Source organism: Oryctolagus cuniculus, chromosome 6, assembly GCF_964237555.1.
Source record: "Oryctolagus cuniculus chromosome 6, mOryCun1.1, whole genome shotgun sequence".
Lineage (NCBI taxonomy): Eukaryota > Metazoa > Chordata > Mammalia > Lagomorpha > Leporidae > Oryctolagus > Oryctolagus cuniculus.
This window is the reverse complement of record NC_091437.1, coordinates 37,187,057-37,213,280: the sequence shown is the minus strand read 5'-3', so window position 1 is coordinate 37,213,280 and position 26,224 is coordinate 37,187,057. Positions and strand designations below refer to the sequence as shown.

Here is a 26,224-nt window from a genome sequence, read left to right as displayed (position 1 = left end):
CACTGTTCGCTTTCTCGGCTTTCAGATCTGTAACATCATGAACGCACCAGCGGAGGACTTCTTTGCATTTCAGGTGAGCCGCGTTTTATTTGCTGTCATGGTCCCAAGATTCTTTTTGTCTCCAAAAAGATCATTAGAATATGTTAGTCTCCACCTACCCTGCTGGGGACTAGTATCAACTCTGTAGAAAACTGAGTGGAAAAGAGCCGTGTGCCAGTGGAAGCGGGGAGGAGCTAACGGGTGATCTCCAAGATCCCATTCGGTTTGCTTTGCTTTCCGGCCCCAGGACCTTTGCTTATTCTGGTCCCTCTGAAGCCATTCCTGATTACCTCTGCCCTTCAATCACACCTTCAAATGCTAACACTTCTCTGAATTTAATTCTGATTCCGTGGCTGAGTATCATGTCTCCCTCCCTACGATTTTCATGGAATCTTGTTTAGGATTTCAATATTGTTGCGTACTCCATTTAATTTTTTTTCTTTTAACAAATGTTTATGGAGGACATCCTCCACGCCAGGCCTTGGCACAGGGCTACGCTGGCTACAAGAGTGGACCAGATGGGCGTGGTCTTTGTCTCCATGGGGCTCAGAATCATACGATCATATGGAGAGAGACAGACACAGAGAGGTGGCGGTAGGGAGAGGGCGGGAGATGGGGGCTGAATTAACCCAGGGGGATCATGGAACGCGCCTCGCTTAGGAAATTAAGTTTGGCAGTGGGAGGGGCGTTGAAAGGAACCGAGCAGGTGGCCATGTCTGGGCGAGAGGCTGAGGGGGCGGAGCGGAGACGACCACTGGAGAGGGAGATGGCGCAGATCGCGGTGGGCCCGCTGAGGAGTGTGCCTCTGCCCGCGTTTCCCTTCCTCTTCCATCCTCCTCACTGCTGGCTTGGGCTAATTGCTTTCTGGACCTGCGGGCTCCCCTGGGTCTCAACCTTTCTTGACATCCTTAGGTCTAGCTGCCCTATTGCTGGATTTAGCGAGCCGGCGGTGAGAAAAGCAGGTCATTAGCAACCGGGGAGTGACTAGGGAAAGACAAATGGCTCTTAGAAAATTCAGAGAATGATTTTTCTCTCCTCAAAGCATATTAGCAAAGAGCTGAGGGAGCATCTACTTCCAAAATTAAACTGTACTTTATATGCTGCAATTTTTTAAAGATTTATTTTATTATTTTGAAAAGCAAAGTTAGAGAGAAAGAGACAGTCAGACTGACAGAGGCTGCAAATGCCAGGGCTGGGTCAGGCAGAAGCCAGGAGCCAGGAGCTTCTTCCGGGTCTCCCACTTGGGAGCAGGGGCCCAAGCACGTGGACCATCTTCTGCTGCCTTCCCAGGAGCTTTAGCAGGGAGCTGGATCAAAGTGGAGCAGCTAAGACTCCAACTGGCGCCCATGTTAGAGTGCCAGTTTGAGCCCCGGCTGCTCCACTTTCAATCCAGCTCCCTGCTAACGTGCCTGGGAAGGCAGCAGAAGATGACCAGAGTGCTTGGGCCCCTGCCACTCATGTGGGAGATCCAGATGGAGTTCCTGGCTCCTGGCTCCTGGCTTCAGCCTGGCCCGTCTCAGGCTGTTGTGGCCATTTAGGGAGTGAACCAGTAGATGGAGGATCTCTCTGCCTTTTAAATAAACAAACATGTTCATTTAAAAAGAAGAGTCTCTCAGGGTTTCTAACCCAACACTGCTAGAAGACAAAAAGGCAAGAAGCCTGCTTTGAGGGCTGCTCATTGACCTTATCTGTAATTGCAGAGCTGGACAGCAGCCTTGACCAGAGGTGGTGGGAACGCCCTGCCCCACCACAGGGGCTGGTCATGTTGACAGCCAGGGCCAAGGGAGAGGCACAGAGACAGCCCGACGGGTTACAGCTCACGTCTGTCTTATTTGAATACAGTTTTTAAACAGCTGGTCACCTGTGATTGGCTAAAAGGCAGCTACTGGTCACAGAGTGGGCTGTGGTTTGCTTGTACACAAAGTCAGGTTCACTGTGTATGGAGAGACTTTTAAGTTAACTTAAGGTGTACGGAGACACCTGTGGGCCAAATTTAAGCTGCTCACCGCAACTAAGCCTGCTCTTAAACGAAGTCATCCAAGCGACTACAGTCTGACCGTGTGGTAGAGCAAACGTGATCTTGTTTTCAGATTCTAGTTTTCCCCCTTCAACTCATTCCCCACGAAATACTTGAGCGCTTTTTTAAAGCATAGACTGCGGCCAGCGCCGCAGCTCACTAAACTAATCCTCCGCCTTGCGGCGCCGGCACAACGGGTTCTAGTCCAGGTCGGGGCGCCGGATTCTGTCCCGGTTGCCCCTCTTCCAGGCCAGCTCTCTGCTGTGGCCAGGGAGCGCAGTGGAGGATGGCCCAAGTCCTTGGGCCCTGCACCCCATGGGAGACCAGGAGAAGCACCTGGCTCCTGCCTTCGGATCAGCGCGGTGCGCCGGCTGTAGCGCACCGGCCGCAGCGGCCATTGGAGGGTGAACCAACGGCAAAAGGAAGACCTTTTTCTCTGTCTCTCTCTCACTGTCCACTCTGCCTGTCAAAATAAATAAATAAAGCATAGACTGCATCAAGTCATTTCCTTGCTTAGCAGTCTTGAAAGGTGTCCCATTTTACTTTCAACCAAGTCTCTCTATCAGACTCCAGAAGGAAGGGAATCCCCAGAAGCCGGGAGAGAGTTGTGGGAAGGGGGGTTAAGCTCAGGAAAGCCCACGGCTCTTTGGGCTACATTCTGGATCCTCAGGGACACTGTCCCCGCCGGTGCTGGAGCACAGTCACCTTGCTTCCTAATGTTATTTAAGCAAAAATTATCATCTCAGGATCTTAGAACTTTAGAACTGGAAGGCTCACCTACTCCAGGAAGTCTTCCTTGACTTCCTTCTCTTCTCTGCCGCCTGTGCCTTGGGTTTTCCCAACTCCTAGCTCGGCTTCTAGTAGATTGTGAATGTTGGCTGAACATTTGATGAACCAATGGAAAACAAGTCTAGAGCTATATTAGTCCAGTTATCAATGTTTTCTAAGTGATGAAAGTGAGGCTCAGACTGTTGCAACGTGACTCATCAAGGCATCTTGTAGTTGACCCAAACCTCATTTGATGTAGGACGTTTAGGCCGAAGGAGAGCAAAGGACATACCAAAAGTGACACAGATGTCCTAGCCAAGAGGTAGAAGCACAGGTCGTACCTGGTTGATGAATTCAAGGTTACAGGAGACACCAGCACTGCCCTGCAGCCCCCTCCTGTGTGGGAAAGGCAAACGCTACCTCCACGGGCGGCCTCCGCCTGGCACAAAGCATACTGCCTGGCACCCAGGCGCCCTGACACCCCAGGATGGAAGAGACACAGCTAGCTGGCCTGGGCAACTTCAACCAGATGCACTATTGGCTCGTGGCATTTTTTTAAAAAAAATTTTGACAGGCAGAGTGGACAGTGAGAGAGACAGAGAAAAAGGTCTTCCTTTTGCCGTTGGTTCACCCTCCAATGGCCGCCGCGGCTGGCGCGCTGCGGCCGGCACACCGTGCTGATCCGAAGGCAGGAGCCAGGTGCTTCTCTTGGTCTGCCATGGGGTGCAGGGCCCAAGCACTTGGGCCATCCTCCACTGCACTCCCTGGCCACAGCAGAGAGCTGGCCTGAAAGAGGGGCAACCGGGACAGAATCCGGTGCCCCGACCAGGACTAGAACCTTGTGTGCCGGTGCCGCTAGGCGGAGGATTAGCCTGTGAGCCGCGGCGCCGGCCAGCTCATGGCATCTGTGGGTGACTAAACCCATGCAAAACCCAACCAGCTCCTCCTCTCTCACCCCATCTCAGCAAATCTGGGTTGCACCGAGGCTGGAAAGCTGGCGCCCCGCCTCTGCAGGCTGCAGCCCTGGGGAATCTAACCTGGCTCTTCTCTTGCAGAAAGAGCCCCTGGATGAGTCTGGCTGGACCATTAAAAACGTCCTCTCGATGCCGATCGTGAACAAGAAGGAGGAAATTGTTGGGGTGGCCACATTTTACAACCGTAAAGATGGGAAGCCCTTTGATGAAATGGATGAGACCCTCATGGAGGTATGTGTGCCAGGAGGCTTTGGCCCGTGGGCATCCGCACACGCGTGGCCTCCAGAGCTGCTTGGTGGGGCCAGGTGTGCCGTGGAGGGGTGGGGAGTGCTCCGTGTTGGCCCAGTTCCGATGCAACGTCAACAACCCCTCTCTCTGCTTCTGCTCTGACACCGCTACATTCTGTCGGAGAAATCCACACTCCCTTCCTGCGTCAATCAACAAGCCTGACATGGGAGGGCAGTTTTAGGTTCACAGCAAACTTGGCCAGAAACTACCAAGAGCCCCTCCCCCCCACATATGTCTCTACAGAGCCACACACATTCTTGTGAGGCCTACTCCTCAAAAGCATGACGCTTCACCTGCGGTAGGTAAAGTGTGTTCACCCTCGCTATCTCTCCTTGCCCTCACGACTCTGCAAGACAAGCAGCACGCAGCTCATCAAACCCATTTCACAGCTCAGAAGATAGAGGCCTAGAGGATCCTGCCCTCACGTAACAGTCAGAGTTAAACCCGAATGTCCTGTCTCTGATTCTCCCTTTTCTTTCTTTTCAGTCTTTGACTCAGTTCCTGGGCTGGTCTGTCCTAAATCCTGACACCTATGAGTCCATGAACAAGCTTGAAAATAGGAAGGATATTTTCCAGGACATTGTAAAATACCACGTGAAGTGTGACAATGAAGAAATTCAGAAAATCCTGGTGTGTAACGTTCTCTACTTCCTTCTGCTGACTTGGGCGATACTTAGAGCCCAGGAGGGCACAGCCTGCCTGGACACGTCCTCAGTCACAGGCAGGCCTTGACCCTCAACCTTGAGTTAACGAACGGATGAGCGAATGGACGGACGCCAGGCACTGCGACTCGCCCTGTATGACTTAAATACAGCAACCCTTTGTAGGCCCCCTTGTGGTCGGCCTGCCCTGCCCCTGACTTGACAGTTCTCGAAACTCCATCTCCACGAAGCTCAGGACTGACTTGGGATGGAGACAGGGCCGACCAGGCACAGCCCCCAGTCCGAGAGGAAGCTCTGGCTGGCAGACAATGGACAATGGTCAGGCTCTGAGAGGCCCCCTCCTCTGCGGTCAGCTCATGCAGAAGACGCAAGCGCATCACAGAAGAGTGTGGTGAGCAAAGAAGGCGTGCAGAGTGAGCAGGGAGCCCTCCCGAGTTTCACCCCTTGGTGGTGTTGGAGGATCTTTGCTGGTGCTCACAAGCTCCAGCCCTGTGAGGTGCACAGGGTGGGGGCTTCTATCCTCACTGTAGTGCGGGAGACGTGGAAGCCCACAGGTAGTGAAGGAGGCTTGCCTACTGTTAGCCAGCACAGTGGACAAGGTCTCCAGCACCAGGCAAGGACTGCTCAGGACAGGGGGAGCATCTGTCACAGAGGCACCCACTCCACGTCAAGGAGGCCACGGGGTGGAACCCTATCTGGGGTGGGGAAGTGAGCACCAGCGATCCGTTACTCCCGGGGCCTTGGTCTCAGGGAGACCGAGACCTTGGAAGTGAGTTATGAGATGGTGCCGCATGGGGCATCCAGCTGAGCTCCCGAGGCCGTGGCGCATGGGGCCTCTTGAGTGGAAGCAACAGAGGCCTGAGTGTCCAGGGGCCACTTCTGGAGCAGGGAAGACGTCACAACAAGTACGGTATTCCATCCCCGTAACTAGTAACCTCAGAGAAAGGATTGCCCGGTGTCAATGATCTGCCTCTCCGTTTGCTGTACTGGTTTGTTTCAGCCCCGTGATGAACATGTGGACAGAGCTTGCTCTGAGCCAAAAAATCAGAACAAGCAACTAGGGCCAGGTTCCCCCTTCCTTGGGCATAAGAAGACACAGGCCCAGAGAGGGAAGGAACTTGGCTCAAGTCACACAGAAAATGAGCAGAACCAGGACGATGGCCAAGGCTGCTTTACTCCCAGTAACACTAATGACAACAACATCATTTTATTTTAGTGCTTACTGTGCACCAAGTGCTATGCTCAGTGCTTTCCATGCCTTGCACCTATGCCTATACTTTTTTTTTTTTTTGACAGGCAGAGTGGACAGTGAGAGAGAGAGAGAGAGAGAAAGGTCTTCCTTTGCCGTTGGTTCACCCTCCAATGGCCACTGCGGTCGGCGCATTGCGCTGAGCCAAAGCCAGGAGCCAGGTGCTTCTCCTGGTCTCCCATGCGGGTGCAGAGCCCAAGCACTTGGGCCATCCTCCACTGCACTCCCTGGCCACAGCAGAGAGCTGGCCTGGAAGAGGGGCAACCGGGATAGAATCCGGCACCCTGACCGGGACTAGAACCCGGTGTGCCGGTGCCTCAAAGCAGAGGATTAGCCCAGTGAGCCGCGGCGCCGGCGCCTATACTGTTTTAATAGGACTTTGTACAATCAATTCTTAAGTCACCAATGAAGGACTCGTCTCATCCCCATTTGTCAGACGAGGAAATTGAAGATGAGCGGCATTGAACAACCCTGCCAGCAGGGGGCAGGGCTGAAACCTGGATGCAGCTCTCCATGGCTGCCAAGCCCGCGGCTCTGCATTTGCTCATCCGTGCACGCAGCCTGTCTGAGTGGGTGTTTCTGCTGCAAAGACTTTGGAGGAAGGAGAAAACAGGAAATGGAAAAGCTGAGGCATAGTAAAGCCTTCCAGTTTATAACCTGTTGTATTTTCTCTGCTCTTTCTGGGCCCTGGCAGAAAACCAGAGAGGTTTATGGGAAGGAGCCATGGGAGTGTGAGGAAGAGGAGCTGGCGGAGATCCTGGTGAGCTGAGTCAACAGCCCTGGCCCTGGTGCCTCCCAGGCGGGGTGCCCTGAGTGTGCGGGGTGCCCCCTGCCCCAATCCTCTCCCACACCCTGGATGGGGAGGGGGACGGGGATGGAGGATGGAGGATGGAGGCTGGGGGCTGGGGGTGCACGAGCAGTTCCTGCCCCCTCATCCCCTGACTTCCTTCCTCACCCAGCAAGGAGAACTTCCAGACGCAGAGAAATATGAAATTAATAAATTCCACTTCAGCGACTTGCCCCTAACGGAACTGGAGCTGGTCAAATGTGGGATACAGATGTACTATGAGCTCAAAGTGGTGGAAAAATTTCACATTCCGCAGGAGGTGAGGCCGACGCAGACGTGTCCGGTTCCCTTTTTCTGTTTCCTCTCTGTAAACCCCCAGTCTGTGCACCACCTTCCAAAGCCTCTGCCTTTGGCGCCGAGGGGACAAAGCCCTCTTTGCTGGGCAGACAGGGCTCAGCTCGGGGAAGAGGCGCAGCTCCTGTGAGCCGTGCATGGGCCATTGTGGGCTCCCAGGCTGTCAGTGAATCCGTGTGAAGCACAAAAGGGCCCTCTGGCCAAACAGGGTGGGGCAATGGGGTGAAATCCATTTCAACAGGGCTCTGTTCCTGCCGAGAAGGCCTAAGGGGCACTGGGAATCCAAGGGGAAGGGACACAGGCGGAGGAGAGGGTGTATGGTGCTTGCAATTGCCCAGACTTTGACCAACCGAGCGCTTCTCAAAGTGTTGTCCAGACCACCTGGCCAGCAACCGAACACTTAGCAGAATTGCAAATCCTCCGTCTCATGCACACACTCCCAGCTTGGATGAATGAGAAACTCGGGTTGCACAAGCCCTCCGGTGATTCTGATGTGTGTCCGAGTTGGAGAAGCATGGGGATTAAAGGACCCTCCTGTCTTCCTCTCCGGGAAGTCCTGGTTGGCTTCTCCCAGGACACCTGCTCCCCAGGGTACAGTTTGGGAGTCATGGCCGAGATGAGCAGTGGGATAAACGCAAAGCCTCACACTTGCCTAGCTTCCCAACACCACCCGTTTCCACAGCAGTGAGGGGCTTGCAAAGTGCGCTCACCATAGCTACTTCCCACCTTCTGATCCAATGACAGTGTCGGAGGCCCTTGGGCCTCGGGAGGGAGGGTGCAGGGCCCCTGGCCAGGTGCGCGCCGCCTCACCTGTGTGCTTCTGTTCGCAGGCCCTGGTGCGCTTCATGTACTCGCTGAGCAAGGGCTACCGCAGGATCACCTACCACAACTGGCGGCACGGCTTCAACGTGGGCCAGACCATGTTCTCCTTGCTGGTGGTACGGGGCCGGGCTCGGGGGTGTGCTGGCACCATGCTGGACGGCCTCATGCAGACCCCCCATGGCAGCCACAGCACTGCCATCCTTCCTCTGCTTTGGGCTTTAAAGAACGGCCAAAGCGGTCCCTGCTTAGCATAACAGAATTGCAAGAACAAAGGGGTTCATCAAATAACATGTGAAAGGAAGCTGCAGTCTGGCTATTTGGAGGTAACATGGCGTGACTCCTTTTAGATGTTCTTTTTGAAGCCTAGGAACATGTTTGGATACACACTCGTGTGCAGAAAATGTACACTGCTTGCTTCCTTTTTAGCCAGGGTGATGATATTACTCTGTGTGTTTTTGGAAACTATACATATATCTCAACAGTCTTCCATTTTATGAACGAGTGTGTGTACATATCAGCATTTTCCCATTATACAGACACTTTGCCATGTAACTATTTTCAGATGCACATCGATGTGCAACTATCAGCAGAGTCCATCCCCACCAGAAACGCTCTGCCCATTAAACACCAGCGCCTCTCATCCCCAGCCCCTGGTAACCGCGGTGCCATCCCCTGCCTAAATCCATTTGACCACTCTCGGTACCTTGCATGAGTGGCGTCACGTAGTATCCGTCCTCTGGTTTCTGGCTTACTTCGCTTAGCATAACGTTCTCAAGGTTCCTCCATAGTACAATGTTATGGCTTCATGGTACACTCTCCCCCATGGCATCCACAGGGAACTGGTTCTGGGAGCCCCCAAATTCTTTCATGCCCAATTTCCTTAAATACAGAGGTGTAGTATTGGCACATACTCCACACACATCTTCCTGTGACTTAAACTCACCCCCAGATTACTACAGCCCCTGCAGGATGCAAAGGCCATGTGAACAGTTGTTGGACTGTATTGCTCAGGGAGAAAGTCTGGACATGCCCCACCATCTGTACAGACACAATTTTAATTGTCAGACTTTGGATCCTCGATGGTTTGGATCTACAGCTGCAGGACCCGTGGACGTGCAGAGCCACCGTGTTCTGCTGTTTAAAGACACTGTAATTTCTTCACCCAGGCCCTGTTGTTGGAGGTCAGAGCTGTTTCCAGCCTTTCACTGTTGCAAGCAGGGCTGTAGTATCCTTGGACAGACACAGCTTTGTGTGCTTGTGTCGGGATGTTGGGCTCGGAGAGTTTGGAGCCCTCTATCTTTCATTAGAAAGTGCTGCTCCAGGTGACGGCGCGCACATCTCTGACTTGTCCAGGCTCCTGGTCCTCTGTCCCTGCCTTTCACAGCGGCAAGGCTCAGACCAGAGCAGGAGCAGAGCCAGGGATTCTGGCCAAGTACGTCACCTAGACCCGATGTGTTCTTAAGCTCACTGAGTCTGCATCAGCTCTCCAGAGCTCTTCCTCCTCTTTTACTTCAGCACACACCAGGGTTTGAAGGCATCCAGGTTAAGACTCCTGGGGACTGTGCGTAAACCGGCATACTGGGTTAGGAAGTTCTGGGCTACGAATGTGGCCATGTTCAGAAACCCTCCACATTCCAGAACCTGAGGGCTCAGCTATCACCTCATCCACACCCTTAACTCCATCATGCAGACTGGGATGCCGAGGTCCAGTGGGTGTGAGACGAGCTAAGTTGCTCAGGAAAAAGTGACTAGCTGTCCCCATGTACCTGCGCCTGTCCCAGTTCTAGCACTGAAAGTTGTGCATCCTGAGGCTGGCCTTGTGGTATAGCAGGTGAAGACGCCACCTGTGATGCCAGCATCCCCTGAGAGTGCTGGTTCAAGTCCCACCGCTCCATGTCCCATCTAGCTCCCTAATGCCCCTGGGAAAGCAGCAGAAAATGGTTCAAGTACTTGGGCCTCTGCCACCCACATGGGAGACCCAGAGTTCCTAGGTCCTGGATTTGGCCTGGCCTAGCCCTAGCTGTTGCAGCCATTTGGGGAGTGAACCAGTGGATGGAAGAACTCTCTTTCTAACTCTGCCTTTCAAATAAATAAATAAAAACCCTAAAAAAATCAAAGTTGCACATCCTAGAAAATTCAGCTCCAGGAAAATCTCTGGCCACCCCATGGAGTTGGGGATGGAGCCCAGGCCAGACTCGCGTCTCCAAGCTCCAGCCCCCTCCTCCAACACCTGCTTTCTCAGTCATACTCCCAGGCCCACTCAAAAGGAGTGACTGGCACCTCTGATTGACCTCTCAGACAGGGAAGCTGAAGCGATACTTCACGGACCTGGAGGCCCTGGCCATGGTCACTGCTGCATTCTGCCATGACATCGACCACAGAGGCACCAACAACCTCTACCAGATGAAGTGAGTGAGCCCTGACCAGCCCCTCCCTGCTCCCAGGACTCACAGACAGACTCACTGCCGACAGGGGGTCCCCCTGCCCTTGAGACCTGGGGCCACCCCATAGGAGATGAAGAATGATCTCCCAAAGATGTCCACGGCTCACACCCTGTACCCCTGGGAATATGTGGCTCATATTTCAAAAGGGACTCCGAGTGCAGGAGCCCGAGGTGCAGGGATCATGCAGTGGGCCCCTGTGGGCAGAGCAGGAAGTCAGAGCAGAGAAGATGCCCCTGCTGGCTTTGAAGCTGGAGGAAGGGGCTGCAAGCCAGGGCTGCGGGGGCCTCTGGCAGCTCAGAGAGCCTCTGGGAGGAAAGCAGCCCTGTGGCCCCGTGTTAGATATCCCAGCTCCTGGGTGTGCAGACAATACATTTTTGTATTTTAAACCCTTCAGTTGATGCCAGTTTGTCAATGGCAGCAACAGGAAATTAGCACATTCAGCTCCTCCCCCTCCTCCCTGCTGGTCCCACCTGCAGCCCACACTGGCCCATTCATTTGCCTTCTATCGATAAGGCTCTGTGCTGGGCCAAGGAGGTACCAGGGGAGCAAACCAGACACAGCCCCTTCCCCACAGAGCGTGGAACCCAGGCAGCCCCAATGCCCAGACCCTGAGCTATGTTCTCATCGGATCCTCCAGACTGGGTGCAGCACCCACTCGAGTTAGCTCCACGTCACAGATGAGGACTCTGAGGCTCTGCTCAGGGCCCACAGCCCTCAGTCATTAAGGAGCCCTGGAAATCATGTTCCTTGGTCCCCTCAACACTGCTGGCTGCTCCGAGGCCAGCAAGTGTGGCAGTCTGGCTACTGAGCACAGCACTCAGCACACACAGCGTTCACCAGCTGTTAAATGAAGCAATGAACAGACACATCGCTGGTGGGAATTGAGTGGCTTCCCCTGGGCTTGGGTTTGGAGGATTAGGGACGTGGTGGCCGGGTCTCCAGTCTCTGCCTGCAGAATGAGCATGTGGCAGGACTGCTGGTGTCTTTAACTGCACGTTTACCATTGCACATTCATTTTCTACCCCTCTCCTCCAGATCCCAGAACCCACTGGCCAAGCTCCATGGGTCCTCCATCTTGGAAAGACACCACCTGGAGTTTGGCAAAACGCTGCTGAGAGATGAGGTAGGGGAAGGCCTCTGCACTGGCTTTGGCCTGGCCTGGCAGCCCCGGGGCCACAAGAAGCCCGAGTGTGCCCTGGCAGCCCTCTTCCCACTGGCCTGCGCTGCCTCGTGGCTGTCCCGAGGTGGGTGGCCACTGGTGGGCGGGGCCGCTCTGCTGCCAGTGTCACGCCTCACCTCTCGCCTTGGACGTTCTCTCCAGAGCCTGAATATCTTCCAAAACCTCAACCGCCGGCAGCACGAGCACGCCATCCACATGATGGACATCGCCATCATTGCCACGGACCTCGCCCTCTATTTCAAGTTGGGTCCCTTCTCCTCTTACTACTCGTAGTAACAACACACACCCCACAGTTCCACTCGATCTACCCTGTATTAGGTGCCAGGCCCAACCCAACGACCCTGCGGGTTAGATACTCTACCTCTAGTCTACAAACAGGGACACTGAGGCAAGAGACCTGCTGAGATCAGACCACAAACCAGGGGCATAGCCTGGGTTAGACCCTCAGCTACTCCCAAGCCTTGGTTCATTATGTTGATTTAGTAAGCCCCTGTCTGGAACAGCCAATAGGAGAAGAATGCTGTTGTCTTTTTCTGAGAATGGCACCATTTAACACACTCATGTGTTTTGTAGGAAGAGGACAATGTTCCAAAAGATCGTGGATCAGTCCAAGACGTACGAGAACGCGCAGGAGTGGACACAGTACATGATGCTGGAGCAGACGCGGAAGGAAATCGTGATGTGAGTCGAGACCGGGGGTGAGCTCTGACCATCCGCCACTCAGCTCAGGGCTGTGGGCCGAGGGACGGCACTGACAGCTCTGGCCGCTCTCAACACAGCCTTGACACGCTTGCCATTTGGGAGGTCTCTCACCTCTGAAAAAATGAAGCCACGCCCAAGTTGAATTGCAAGGGTTACAACATATGAGTATGCTTAATCTTTATCTTAGCACTAAAACTACAAGACAATATATTAGTGTTTTATTTCTCTATACACAAAAAATATTCAAATGATTTAAATCATATATTATAGGAGTTGAGTGGCAAAGTGATATAACTTTCATGTTTTTGAAAAAACAAAAAATATTTAACAATTATGGTTTGAGTGATAGCTTTATAGGTTATCAACATAAATGAGCTTTATTTTTAAAAGATTTGTTTGCGTGTTTATAAAAGTGAGAGAGAGAGAGAGAATCTTCCATCCACTGGTTCTTTCCCCAGATGGTTACAATGGCCAGGGCTGATCGAGGTTGAAGCCAGGAGCCAGGACCTATTTCTGGATCTCCCATGTGGGTCCAGGGGCCCAAACACTTGGGCCATCATCCACTGCTTTGCCCAGGCCATTAGCAGGGAGCTGGATTGGAAACAGAGCAGCCAGGACACCAACCGGTGCCCATATGGGATACTGGTGATGTGGGCAGTGGCTTTTCCCGCCACGCCACAATGCCAGCCCCAGATGGACTTCATTTTCTAAGCATTCCTGTATATGTGACAATATCCTGCAATATTGTCATGCTATTCACAAGTTCATCCTATGATTTATGTGAAATTTAATGTGTGTGCACAACCGACAGTGAGACTCAGCTGCAAGCTGCCTAGTGAATTCTTTCTTTCCATTCTCCACCGCAATTGACGATGGGCTGAGAAAGAAATCTGAGTGCTTTTGTGAAGATGAGTGTGGCCCACACCCAGAGGCCTGGCTTCTCTGTGATGGGTCCTGGGTGTTGATGGTGAAGGTGAGGAAGGGTCTTGAGATAAGACCTGGCCCAGTTCCTAAGGAAGCCTTGGGTAGTTTGTTTATTCCCAGTGGCTTAAAGGAATCGTGGTGTATTTAAGTCAGGTGTTATAAGTGCCTGCCACAGAGAAGCAGCAGCGCTGGGACAGGCAAGAGATGGGAGCAGCAGGCAAGTGGCTCCCTGCTCCGCCCTGCACTTGTCTAACCAGGCCTCTAGAAAGGCCTGTGGGTCCCTGGGAGCAGTGTGACCTGTTCCCACTGAACAGGGGTGCACACTCAGCCACAGCTGCTCCAGGCAGACTGGGAGTTGCACACCAGACATTTCAAATGGTACACCAGAAGAACTGAATAGCTGGCAGGAACAGCCTATTCTGAAATATGAGGACTCGTTATTAGATAGTCATTGGCGGCTGGTTCTGTAGCACAGTGGGTTAAGCCACCGCCTGTGATGCCAGCATCCCGTATGGGTGCCGGTTCGATCCACTGCTGATCCAGCTCCCTGATGATGACCTGGGAAGGCAGCAGAGGATGGCCCAAGTGTTTAGGCCTCTACCTTCCACGTGGGAGACCCAGAAGAAGCTCCTGGCTTCAGCCTGGCCCACCCCTGGCCGTTATGGCCATCTGGGAAATGAACCAACAGATGGAAGATCTCTCTCTTTCTGTCTCTCCCTTTCTATAACTCTAATTTTCAAATAAACAAATACTTTTTTTTAAAAAAAGTTTTCTATTCTGCATAATTAGTTATGCATTTAAAGTGATTTTAAAAATGCCTATTTTATTTTCGGGCAGTTAGGAGGCTGATTTTAAAATCTTTATGAGAACTAAGTATGCAAGAATACCCCACGAATTCTGAAACAGAAGAGTAATAATGAGCACCAGCAGAAATAAAAGTAGCTCAGTGATGGGCATGAACATGTGGTCAGGTCAGTGGACAGACTCAGAGGGCTACGTGTGTGCTAAAAGTGACTTTATACCACTTTCATAAATGGTGTTGGGACAGTGGAGTGGCCACAAAGGGAGAGTCCTACTTCACTCTGTACACAAAAATAAATTCCACATGAATCAAGAATGTTTAAAGGATGAGGCGGGGGAGAGAAAAGTGGGCAAGGGGAAAGCATGGGAGAATTAAAAATAATCTCAGAGTGAACTTTTCTAAGTGTGACATTGAATTCACAAGTTAAAAAAAAAAACAGATGGATACATTTGGCTACATAAAAATTAAGGATTTTGGCACAATCCCCACACAAGTACATAGCCAAAGGCAGAAGGCAAGATAAGCTGGGAGAGAATATTTGCGATACTTCTGACAAAGAGCTAATTTCCTTAGTAACTAAAGTGTAGTACAATTCAAGGAAAAGATTAACACAATAAAAAAAAATGGGCAAAAGGCATGAACAGACATTTCCCAGAAAAGCAATTACAGTAGGATGTAAACCAACAGAAAAATGATGACTCACTCACATCCAGATAAATGCAGATTAAAACTATAGTTTTCAGCCCTCCTAATGACAAGGATGAAGTGTCTGATAACACACTGTGTTGGACAGGAAACATGCTGTTATTCCCCAGGGAAGGAGTGTCAAGAGCTAGTCTTTATGGAGGGCAATTTGGCAATGCCCATGGAAAGTCTTAAATGCCCATACACTCTGACTCAGCAGTCTCACATCTAGGCCCTCCCCTCCACATAATCTCCCACAGGTGCACCAAAGAGCATGCACAAAGGTCGTTGACCCATTATTTGAATTCACAACAAAGATGGAAAACGACTCCAGTAGTCATCAGTGGGGGACTAGGTTGAATAAGTTATAGCACTCACACACAGTGAGATGTCATGGACTTTACAAAGAAATGATGTCATGTAAAATATGTAATATTTAATTAAAATGAAAAAGTCAGGGGCAGTCAAAGCTAAGGTAGCCTTAAGTTTTCTTGTCTTCAGACTTTAGCGCGCGCACACACACATACACACACACACATCCCTGCACATCCGAAGCCTTTCAAGATGCACTGAGCATGGGTAGCCTTAAGGAAACTTGGCTTTTCTTTCTCAATGTCAGTCTTCCTGATAAAGCAGAAGCACAGTAGGCAAAGCTGCCCAGCACTCTCCTCCCACTTTACAAAACACAGCAAACGTCACCCTTTCTTGAACCTGCCTATAGTGCATTGTCAAATATAGCAAATATATAGCAAAAACTAGTGGGCCATCCAACAATGCTGGCATCTTCAAAAGCTCTTTTAATCAAGGCATTATAAGCCCAAGGAAGTGCTGTAGGCCATCCCTGCCTTAAATGTTCTGATGAAAATACACACCGCTCTCTACACTCTCAAACAGAGCAATTCTGACACCAGATGGATGGGACTTTCTTTCCCATGGTTTTCTGTCTGTGGCTACCAGCTTGGTGTTTTGGCACAATTCCAATGCTGTCTACCAGCAGTCAGGGTCAAATCTCACAAGCCAAGCTCAGTCCCACAAGGTCGGTCCCACCTCTGATGCTGATCAGAATTCCGGCCTCACGTACTCTACCAGTTGTGACCTGGAGGTTTGCACAACCCCCTCCTGAGGTCGGATAATTTGGTAAAATGGCACACAGAACCCAAGGAAACAGTGCATTTACATTCACCAGTTAACTGTGAAGAACACAGACAACGAATCAGGTGAACAGGCACACAGGGCGAGGTCTCGAAAGGCCACAAGCCAGAAGCACCCGTCACTGTGGAGCTGGGGCACGTGGATGTTGTCTCCAGCCCCGGCGCTTATCATGTCTCATTGCTGAAGTTTTCACAGGGTTCGCCAGAGGTCCAACCCTACCATCACTTGGTCTTTCTGATGACCAGCTCCCAACCTGACAGTATGTTAGGGACCCCACCTGAAGTTATGGCATTAGCATGAACTGAGGTCTGGATCTAAGCTCATTATGAATAATTTAGGAAATTACAAGGATGTTAGGAGCTCTGTGCGAGGAACTGGGGCAAAGCCCAGACATCATTATTATCATACCACACATCCATGTATGTGTTTGTTTTAAAGATTTATTTTATTTATTTGAAGGCAGAATTACAGGGTTGGGGGGTCTTAAATCCACTGGTTCACTCCCCAAATGGCTGCAACATCCAAAGCTGGGCCACACTGGAGCCAGGATCTTAATCTGGGATCTCCCACATGGGTGGCAAAGACCCAAACACTTGGCCATCTTCCATTACTTTCCCAGGTGCATTACCAGGGTGCTGGATCAGATGTGGAGCAACAGAGACATGAACCAGCACCCATATGGGATGCTAGTGTTGTAGGTACCAGCTTTACCTACTATGCCACAATGCTGGCCCCCTCAAATAAATAATTCTTTTATTTATTTTTTTAAAGATTTATTATTTATTTGAAAAGCACAGTTACAGAAAGGCAGAGGGGGCAGGGGGGTAGTGGGTGTTTTCCATCTGCTGGTTTACTCCCCAAGTGACCACAATGGCCAGAGCGGGGCTGATCTGAAGCCAGGAGCCAGGACCCAGGAGCTTCCTGTGGGTCTCCCACGTGGGTGCAGGGGCCCAAGGACTTGGGCCATCTTCTGCTGCTTTCCCAGGCCATAGCAGGGAGCTGGATCAGAAGTGGAGCAGCCAGAACTTGAACTGGCGCCCATGTGGGATGCTGGCACTGCAGGTGACAGCTTTACCCACTACATCATAGTGCCAGCCCCAATAATTCTTTTAAAAAAGGGAATACAGGGCCAGTGCTGTGGCATAGTAGTAGGTTGCCTGAGGTTCGAGTCCTGGCTGCTGCACTTCTGATGGCCTGAGATAGTGAACCAGTGAATGGAAGACCTCTGTCTCTGTCTCTCAGATAAACAAATACACCTTTGGGGGAAAAAAGAATAAAGGGAGTATCCTGGGATGCATGCTAATATGCTTATTTGAATTGAAAAATACAGTCCTATCTTTGTGTCAGCAAGGAGCCTGAATTGGCTCCTTTAGCTGACAGTGACACTGGCATTTCTAGTGATGTCATATGGCAAACATTTCCATAAATCAAGTGAGTTAAACCCGCAGCTTCAAATTTTTGATGAAAACAAAATTGAGGCTTATTGTAAAATAGAAATATTTTATTGAAAAAACACTGAGATGATATAATACTATTAATAATGTTTTAATTCACTTAACCCATTCTGAGTATATTGGGTTAATCTAAGTTTTGCTGAGAATGTGTCAGTGGTGTGATTAATACTCACAGGAGAATTCTTGGTTAAATCTTCATGGCTCCCTCCCCAGAAACGGAGGAAGTGAATGATTGCAATGTTTGCTTTCAACAAAATTGAAGGGGAATCTAACAGAAGCGTTAGCTACCAGATCACTCTGAGTAATGATCACAGTACGATTTTTAGCAGTTAACTTGGAAGAAATTGAAGAATTGAGTGACAACGTTGTAACAAAACTACTTCCTTTTCCAGGGTTTATAAGAACTTGCCCTTATAAAAACAAAAAATAGGCATAAAATACACACTGATTTTACCTCAGTCTAGCAATAAGAAATATCCTTCCATGAACTGACTTTGAAAAATAACTCTATCCTATATGACTAAGAGAATTTCCAAAATCAAGTTTGAGTAATAATTATTTATACAAGTAACTAATATTTTGTTATTTTGGTTAATTGTGTAATAACTTAAACCTAGAGAGAATTTTCAGCACATTGAGGCTGATGGATGAAAAATAGTGTTAATGAACTTCAAGTAATGGACCTGTTTGTGACAGTGAAGTACGAAAAGGTGACTGACGAAAGACTATGAAACGCATATTCACCCTCAAACGTATACATAGCACAGACACGCATGCACTGGCAACCTGCAACAAATCAGAGCAAGATCCTCTAAAGAGTGCTCAACAGGAATTGGAGGGTTGCCGTGGGCATGGGTGTGCTCCGCTGAGCCAGGGGCGTGTGCTCAGAGGTTGAGGCAAGAGGAGCTTTTTAATGGCAAAAATGAGGAGGATTGGCCGGCGCCACGGCTCACTAGGCTAATCCTCCGCCTAGCGGCGCCGGCACACCGGGTTCTAGTCCCGGTCGGGGCGCCGGATTCTGTCCCGGTTGTCCCTCTTCCAGGCCAGCTCTCTGCTGTGGCCAGGGAGTGCAGTGGAGGATGGCCCAAGTGCTTGGGCCCTGCACCCCATGGGAGACCAGGAGAAGTACCTGGCTCCTGGCTCCTGCCATCGGATCAGCGTGGTGCGCCGGCCGCAGCGGCCATTGGAGGGTGAACCAATGGCAAAAGGAAGACCTTTCTCTCTGTCTCTCTCTCACTGTCCACTCTGCCTGTCAAAAAAAAAAAAAAAAAAAAAAATGAGGAGGATTGCATCAGATATTTTCAAACAGTAATCCCTAGCCATGGCGATGAGTACCCAGGGTGACGTTCGCCGGAGGCTGAGCGGACAGATGTCCTTGCAGAGCCACTATTTGTACAAGCTTGTGGTTCTGGCAGAGTCCTGGTGAGCTGTGGCTAAGCACTCTTCCTTCATAATGTTCTGGCTTTATTTATCTTTGGCTAGAGTTGACATAAGCGACTCCAGTTTGACTTGGAGAACTTTGGTATGCCTCCCATAGCACACGCTCACAGATCAGGATGGCACACTGTGAGGGAAGGCTAAGGCCAATGCAAGTTTGTGGAGGGAAGAAAGGGTATAAACCTTCAGAAAACCTGCCCGTGTGTTTTCATCTTGGTTGATGGTTGGTGTCAGGTTGCTACGCTACGACTTCCTTTGCAGTTAAAGGATGATATGACAACTTTTTAGATGGCCAGTATTTACGATGTGCTCTAAATAAGATGCTTTTGCCAGTATTTAGGTCTCTGATGAAATACTTTTAGCCTTTCACTTAAAAGTGTACAAGAATGGCAGCCTTTTTCAAAATTCTTCCGGTAGGAACTCAGTTAAAAAGTTTGGAGACCCACAGAGCAGGTTTCTCCACCTCCGCACTGCCGACGCCTGAGGCAGGTAACTCCCTGTGGTCGGCTGTGCTGTGTGCTGTAGGCTGTGTACCAGCATCCCTGGTCTCTGTCCACTACAGCAGCCCCTCCCCGCCGTGTGTGATGATCAAATATGCCTTCCGACACTGTCAGACGGCTGCTGGGGCCGAGAAACATCTCGGGGCTGTCCATCAGTTACGTATCTAGACCTGCTTCTCGCCTGGCCAGAGTGGCACTGTCACACACGTGTGGCCTGGGCACCAAACAGGCGGAGTCCACGTGCTAGCTCTCACTGTGGGGGGTGGCGTGACTTCGAGAAGGTTCCTTCACTTCTCTGCTCAGTGAGGACAGCGGTCGTGGCCGCTTTCTGCATGATGGCGGAGACTGAGCTGGGGTGAATGCTGGCGTTGGGCATTTCCTGTTGTACGAGATCTTTCTATGTGGAGTTGATCTAGCATCTCACACAGAGCTCCTAATACCCATGGAAGTCCTCGAGTGTCACTAGTTCTGAGGAGGTGATTCAGGGTGAGAGCTTGCCACCAGATAGAGCGAGCCTTGACGGGTGCCTGCACCCACATCCAGCCTCACGCCAGCCGCCGGGGAGGAGACGGGGACTGGAGACCGAACTCATCACTGACAGCTAATGACATAATCAACCATGCTTATACCGTGAAACCTCCACCAAAACCTCCCCACTCGGGGTTCAGGGAGCTGCTGGGAGGCTGGCGTGTCCCAGGAGAGCCGGGGAGTTCTGCCTGCACCCCCGCCCCAGGCCCTTCCTCTCTGCCTCCGTTTGGCTCTGCCTGACTTGTGTCCGTTACAAGAACCTGGTAAATGCAAAGGCAGCTTCTCCCTGAGTTGTGTGAGCCGATCCAGCAAACTGTTAAGCCTGAAGTGGGGTGGGAGAGCTCCACTTTGTAGCCAAGTCAGACAGAAGTGCCGGAACCTGGGACACAACACCTGCAAGGTGGCCTCTGCAGTGCAAGTCTGCACCCTGGAGCTGTGGAGCCCGGGCAGCTGTGCTGGGATTTAAATGAACTGCGAGATACCCAGTTGCTGTCAGAATTGGCTGTTAGGAGAGAAAACAGCAGCAGCAACAACAGCCCCCGCCTCTTGGTGTGTTTGGGTTTCTTGGCGAGCCGGCGCCTGAGCGTCCCGGGGTCCAAGGCCCACACACAAACCCCTGACGTGGCCTGAGCCGGCTGGCTTTTGCTCGACTCCTGCATAGCCAAGATGTCACAGGGTGCGACATCCCACTCCTCATTCAACACCCCTCCCCTAACTCCAGATTTTGCTCTTGCAACTCTTAGCACACCGAGGCGGTCCACAGGTGCTGCCTGCTCCGCGGGGCTCGTGCGCCAAGATGGGCTCTTACATTTTTAACTGGTTGGCAAAAAAAAAAAAAAAAAAAAAAAAAAAAAAAAAAAATCAAAATATCTTATGACCAAGGAAAATGATACGAAATTGAAATTTCATTGTCTGTGGAAAAAAACAATCTTTTCTTTTGCTCAGGGCTGCATTCTGACTTTTGTAGGCCCTACACATTTTTGTCTTCATGGGTCCTACCTCCATTAAAAATAAATTCGCAAAAATTAGATTGGATGGCTGTGCATATGAAAACAAGTACATCTGAGGCTGAATCATTATTATATATTCCTTATGATTGTATTATTTTTGTTCTGATTTTGAAAGAAACTAAACCATGTCCATGGATCCCCCGTGCTCTGCTGAATGGGGAAGACGACCCTGCTTTGCTTCATCCCTGAGCTGAGCAGGTCCAGGAGGGACCATGTAGTCTGTGAAACCCAAATGCTTCCTACCTGCCCTTTACAGAGAACGTTTGCCACCTCCCGGTCTCGCGTTTTATAAAGTCAGGCCCAGAGAGACAAAGTGACTTACCTGGGGAGCTTCAGGACGGGCGCCCAGGTCACTCCAGCGCTCTCTTGCACACCCAGTGCTCCCTCCGGCTCCTCTAGGGCCTTCTCCGGCGGAGGCCCCGACCACAGCCTCCAGGCAGGGGAGTTGGCGCGGGCCCTGCCAGGGCTGCGTCAGAGGAAGGTGAGCCAGCACCCAGGAGGAGCAGGAGGCACCACGCTGCCCAGCTGAGGCAGGAAGATCGGTGCCTCGGAGCGGCACTGCCAGCTGAGCTCCGACGCCTGCGCGCTCCCGACTGGCTAATGGAAGGAAGGTGAGGAAGAGGAGGAAGAGAGCAACAGGTGCATCCCCAAACTCTTCCTGTGTGATCACCGTAATAGCCCTCAGCAGGGATCAGCTCATCAAACCCTATGAAACTGCTGAGTTCTATTTTTGAGAACAAAATTCAGATTTCACAGGATCCAATCTAACATGATGATTATGGTTTTCAAGTGCCCAGATTGAGGCCAGAAGACCTGCAGCTGCTTGTGCGGGACACAGCCAGTCAGGAGAAGATGGACGGTCTAATCCAGCTCGGACTCCAACCCCTCCTCCTGACCACTGTGGCCGACCAAGGGGCTGGGTTTCAGAGCTTCCTGGCCAACTCCTGCTCACTTCTGCAGGGTAGCCGTGTGATCCTTAATCACTTCCGGCCTGACACCTTCTTCCTCTTCCTCACTGTGCATGTCTTGTCTATCCCCAGGTTGCATTTACTTTTTTTTTTTTTTTTTAAGATTTATTTATTTATTTGAAGGGCAGAGAGAGAGAGAGGGAGAGGTCTTCCCAGGAGCTTCTTCCAGGTCTCCTACATGGGTGCAGGGGCCCAAGCACTTGAGCCATCTTCTGTTTTTCCCAGGCGCGTTACCAGGGAGCTGCATCAGAAGTGGGGCAGCTGGGACTGGAACCGGTGCTTACATGGGCTCCCTGCATCACAGGCTGTGGCTTCATCTGCTGCGCCATGACACCAGCCCTTTCTGCTAATTGATAATGCAAGGCTTGCCCCGTTCTTAGCAGTGGTCACAGTACCCACAGCAGGAACTTCCAGTAGGGGACTGTCATCTCCAAGGGGGCAAAGAGTGGTTGTTGAGGGACAGGGACCAAAAGTCCTGGCTGTTACAATGGCCTGTGGCTCCCTAGTCAGAGACTGGGGACTCTCCCTGGCGCTGAAAATCCACAGTGATGGCACTTCCTGAACAAGTATCAGAAAGGCCCTTTGGCAGTCGGGGTGGAGGGTGATAATGAGAACAAGTTTGAGAAACCTTGCTGCACCCTGGCCAAGGGAGAAAGGACTCTGAAGATGTGATGGGATTTATTTTAAATTTTTAAATTCATTTTCATTTTATTTAAAAGGCAGCGAGACAGAGATATTTCATTCCCTCATGCATCTCCCAAATGCCCACACCAGCTAGGGTTGGGCCAAGCTGAAATCAGGGATCTTGATTCCAATCTGGGTCTCCCACCTGGTGGTAGGGACTCAAGTACTTGAGGATGGCAGTTAAATAAAGTTGATATCTAAGCAATGCCTGACCCATCATAAAAACCCAATCTGTGTTCACGATGCACATCCCAGGCACTGTGCTGAGTTTACATACAACATGTCACTTAATTGCCCCCCGCTCCTTGCCCTGCAAGTAAAGTACCATCATTGATATAGACAGCAACAGGAGGCTTGAAAGGTTGGCTTGGTTTTCCAGTGTCACACCTCCAGTAATTGGCACAGACAGGATTCAAACCCCTGCCTGATTTCAAAGCCCGATCCTCAGATGCAATGAGGCAGTGAGCCCTTTCGGTAGCAGGTGCAAAGCAGGGAGGGAGAGGGATGGTGTTAACCAGTTTGAGCAGTCTTCAGTGGCCTTGGACTGATGGGGGGTGTTCTGTGTGTCCAGGGCCATGATGATGACTGCCTGTGATCTCTCAGCCATCACCAAGCCCTGGGAGGTGCAGAGCAAGGTAGGCACTCCTCCTGCCCTGCGAGGCGGGAGCCCCGCTACTGCCAACTGCGGTCATTGGGGCGGGGTGGGGGGGACGCTCTTGGCCCATTCCCAGATCCTGCCCGCCTTTGCTCCTTCCTCCTCTGCAGAGACTTACAAAGTGGGTGAGGCAGGGCAGGGCTGGGTTTCTGCTCTTTGCTAAGTTGGAGATGCAGGTCAGGTGGGAGCAGGGTGGGACTTTGGCCCTGCAGGGATGGGGTGCGGGGAATCTCTCTCTTGCAGGTAGCTCTGCTGGTTGCTGCTGAATTCTGGGAACAAGGTGACCTGGAGCGCACGGTGCTGCAACAGAATCCCATTGTGAGTGGGTGTGTGAGTGAGAACATGTGTGTGTGCGGGGCAGCGTCAGCCTGATGCTGGGTGTGTATGATCTCTTCCTAGTAGACGTGATGCCCCTCGCGTACAGATGTGAGGCCTGGCTGCAGGGATGACCTTTACAGGTGCAGGGGTTCTCCATCAACCCCACTCCTTGAGAACATGTTAGAGATGCCAACGCACGGGCCCCACCTGAGACTCACCCAAATAGAAGTTCTAGGGGTGTGGCCCAGCCACAAGCAGCCCGGAAAGCCGGAGGGCCCTGCTCTCGAGTCTGTGTCCTGAACTCAGCTATGCAGAGCTGGAGAAGTGGACACCCGTGCTTGGACAGCCCCCGGAATGCCAACATTCTAGGGTCCACCTTCCTCGCCCCTTCTGACAGCACCAAACAAGCAAAAGGACCTGCAGCCCAAGTAGATTCAGCTGGGACAGTGAGCCGGCTTCCCACAGGGGCTGGGGCACCAGCTAGAGGGTATCCCCAAAGGCTCTGGAGGTGGAGCTAAGAGGTAGAGGTGGGTTTGGAGAGCAACATAAAATGGGCAGGCCCTTCTTACTGCCCCGTGGAGTTAACTCTCTCCTGTGCCAGCCCATGATGGACAGAAACAAGGCAGACGAGCTCCCGAAGCTTCAAGTCGGCTTCATTGACTTCGTGTGCACCTTCGTCTACAAGGTAGGCTGGGACGGAAGCTGCTGCAGAACCGCCGTGTGCTGTGCTCACGGGCGTCCTTCTTAGTAGCTGGAGCCCTTAGGGAGGGTCATCCCAACATCTCAGCACAAATCCACCAAGCCTCCTGATGTCCCGGACCCCGTGTTGGGCCAGGGCCACCCCCAGCAGTAAGGCAGCCGAGATCTTTGCCCTCTCCAGGGGAGACAGGTGGAGGGGGTCATTACAAGGTAAAATGCAGTAGCAGAGGGCACTGGGGGCCGCCAAGAGGGGACTTGACTTACCTGTGTGGTCAGAAGAGGAGTCCCCAAGAAAGCGACAAACAGGAGGCGTCAGGGGGAAAGACGGGAGTGCTTCCAGCACAGAGCCCAGCTTGTGTGAAGCCCACTCAGGGGCATCCACACTGCAGAACTGAGATGTGGAGCACCCGGAGGGTTCAAAGTGAAGGGCAGGAGGGCACTGGGCATGGAGGTGTCTGAACTCCATGGAAGGGGCCCTTCAACCTGCAAGGCAGCAGTGCAGGGAGGGTTTCCCGTGGGAGCAGCCCAGGGTCGTGGTAACCCCACTGAGGCGGCACGTTCCTGGGGTCAGACCTCCCCAGCTGTGTCTCCCGCCTTGGGCCGGGACCCAAATGTACACAGACGCTCTCTTCCAGGAATTCTCCCGCTTCCACGAGGAGATCACCCCCATGTTGGACGGGATCACCAACAACCGTAAGGAGTGGAAGGCGCTTGCCGACGAGTACGACGCCAAGGTGAAGACGCTGGAGGAAGAGAAGCAGAAACAACAGGCCAAGCAAGGTCTGTGCAAGGGGACAGGCAGGGCGGCTCCCTCCACCCCTCCCCCAGCACATGCAGTATCTGGGCGTGGACTCAGGCTTCTGGATGACCTACTGCTGCCGCCACCTGTTGGGGAGGGCACTGGGGGTGGCAGAGGTGAAGCATCAAGGCCAAGTCACACAGGTAGCAAGTGGCAGACCCCAGCTCTCAGGACGGAGGCTGAGGGTGCTCTAGCCACCCCGGTAACCAGACAGGGCAGACTGATTCTCAGGACACACGCCTACCCCGGGGCAGGGAGAAGACTGGGAACCACTGGTTGGGAGGGATTTGGAGGCCATATGCCCAGCCCTGTTTGATGTCCGAATCCTATACATCCCATCATGAGCCTCTGCTTGCATGCTCCAGTGACAGAAGGCTCACTAACATACGGGACGCCCTGGTTCAGTACTACTGTTAGAAAGGTCTTCCTTAAACCCAAATTGTTCTCCTTGCTGAGGTTTCCAGTAGTGGTCAACATTCTACCTTCAGGACTCAAATGGGGTTTGATCCAACTCCTCCCTGCTGACGGTACCGCCCCCTGCCCCCAGTCATTTCTTTGCGCAGTAGGGTGCTGCTTCCTCACAGGACGTGGCTGTGGTCCCTGCCCTGTCCGGGCTTCCTATCCCTCTTTCACATCACACGTAGTTGGTAACATGGACACCATCAGGTCTCCGGCTCTGCCCTGGGCAGTGGGGAGGGATTTCAATTGGCAGCTGCGAAAGTTGGGCTACAACTTGGGCTTCTGTAGATTGTGCTCTGGGCAGCTCTGGGGTCAGTCCCCACGCTGCAGCCATCACAGCTGTGAACGGAGGTCTGGTTTCCCAGCAAAGGGCAGCAGATGGACAGCCAGAAGAAGCCGTCTCTTTATCTCTTTGTGCACCTTGTCTTTTGGGCTAGTGACAGGTCTATGCAAACATGTGACCTGTATTTGGTTTTTAATTTTTTATTTACTTTCATTTTATTTGAAAAGCAGAGAGAGAGAGAGAGAAAAGGAAAGATGGAGGGAAGGAGTGAGGTAGGGGGACAGAGAGAGAGAGAGAGAGATGTCAACTGTTGGTTCACTCCCCAGATGGCCGCAATAGCCAAGACCAGGCCAGGCCAAAGCCGGGAGCCAGAAAGGAACTCAGTCCAGGTGTCTGACATGGGAGGCAGGGACCCAATTACCCGAGTCATCCCTGCTGCTCCCTAGGGTCCGCATTAGCAGGAAGCTGGAATCAGGATGAGATTCAGGACTTGGAGCAGGGATTTGAACCCATGCACTCCAATCTCTAGACCATGCATTAAAACAAACAAACAAACAAAAAAAACTATTTGCTCTCCATATA

The 26,224-nt window shown here is 51.8% G+C and overlaps 1 protein-coding gene across 3 annotated transcripts in view; it reads left to right on the top strand.

Moving 5' to 3' along the window:
• Nucleotides 1–26,224, top strand: part of PDE6A (phosphodiesterase 6A) — a 74,417-nt gene that overhangs the window by 38,693 nt on the left and 9,500 nt on the right. For all 3 annotated transcript variants that reach the window (XM_070076301.1, XM_070076300.1, XM_051843507.2), the window contains exons 8-21: nt 26–73; nt 3,880–4,029; nt 4,573–4,716; nt 6,692–6,757; nt 6,957–7,103; nt 7,969–8,076; nt 10,259–10,368; nt 11,440–11,527; nt 11,726–11,826; nt 12,158–12,265; nt 23,001–23,064; nt 23,328–23,402; nt 24,004–24,087; nt 24,737–24,881. In XM_070076301.1, the coding sequence (XP_069932402.1) occupies nt 26–73; nt 3,880–4,029; nt 4,573–4,716; nt 6,692–6,757; nt 6,957–7,103; nt 7,969–8,076; nt 10,259–10,368; nt 11,440–11,527; nt 11,726–11,826; nt 12,158–12,265; nt 23,001–23,064; nt 23,328–23,402; nt 24,004–24,087; nt 24,737–24,881 (1,438 nt within the window). The remainder of the gene's footprint in view (nt 1–25; nt 74–3,879; nt 4,030–4,572; nt 4,717–6,691; nt 6,758–6,956; nt 7,104–7,968; nt 8,077–10,258; nt 10,369–11,439; nt 11,528–11,725; nt 11,827–12,157; nt 12,266–23,000; nt 23,065–23,327; nt 23,403–24,003; nt 24,088–24,736; nt 24,882–26,224) is intronic.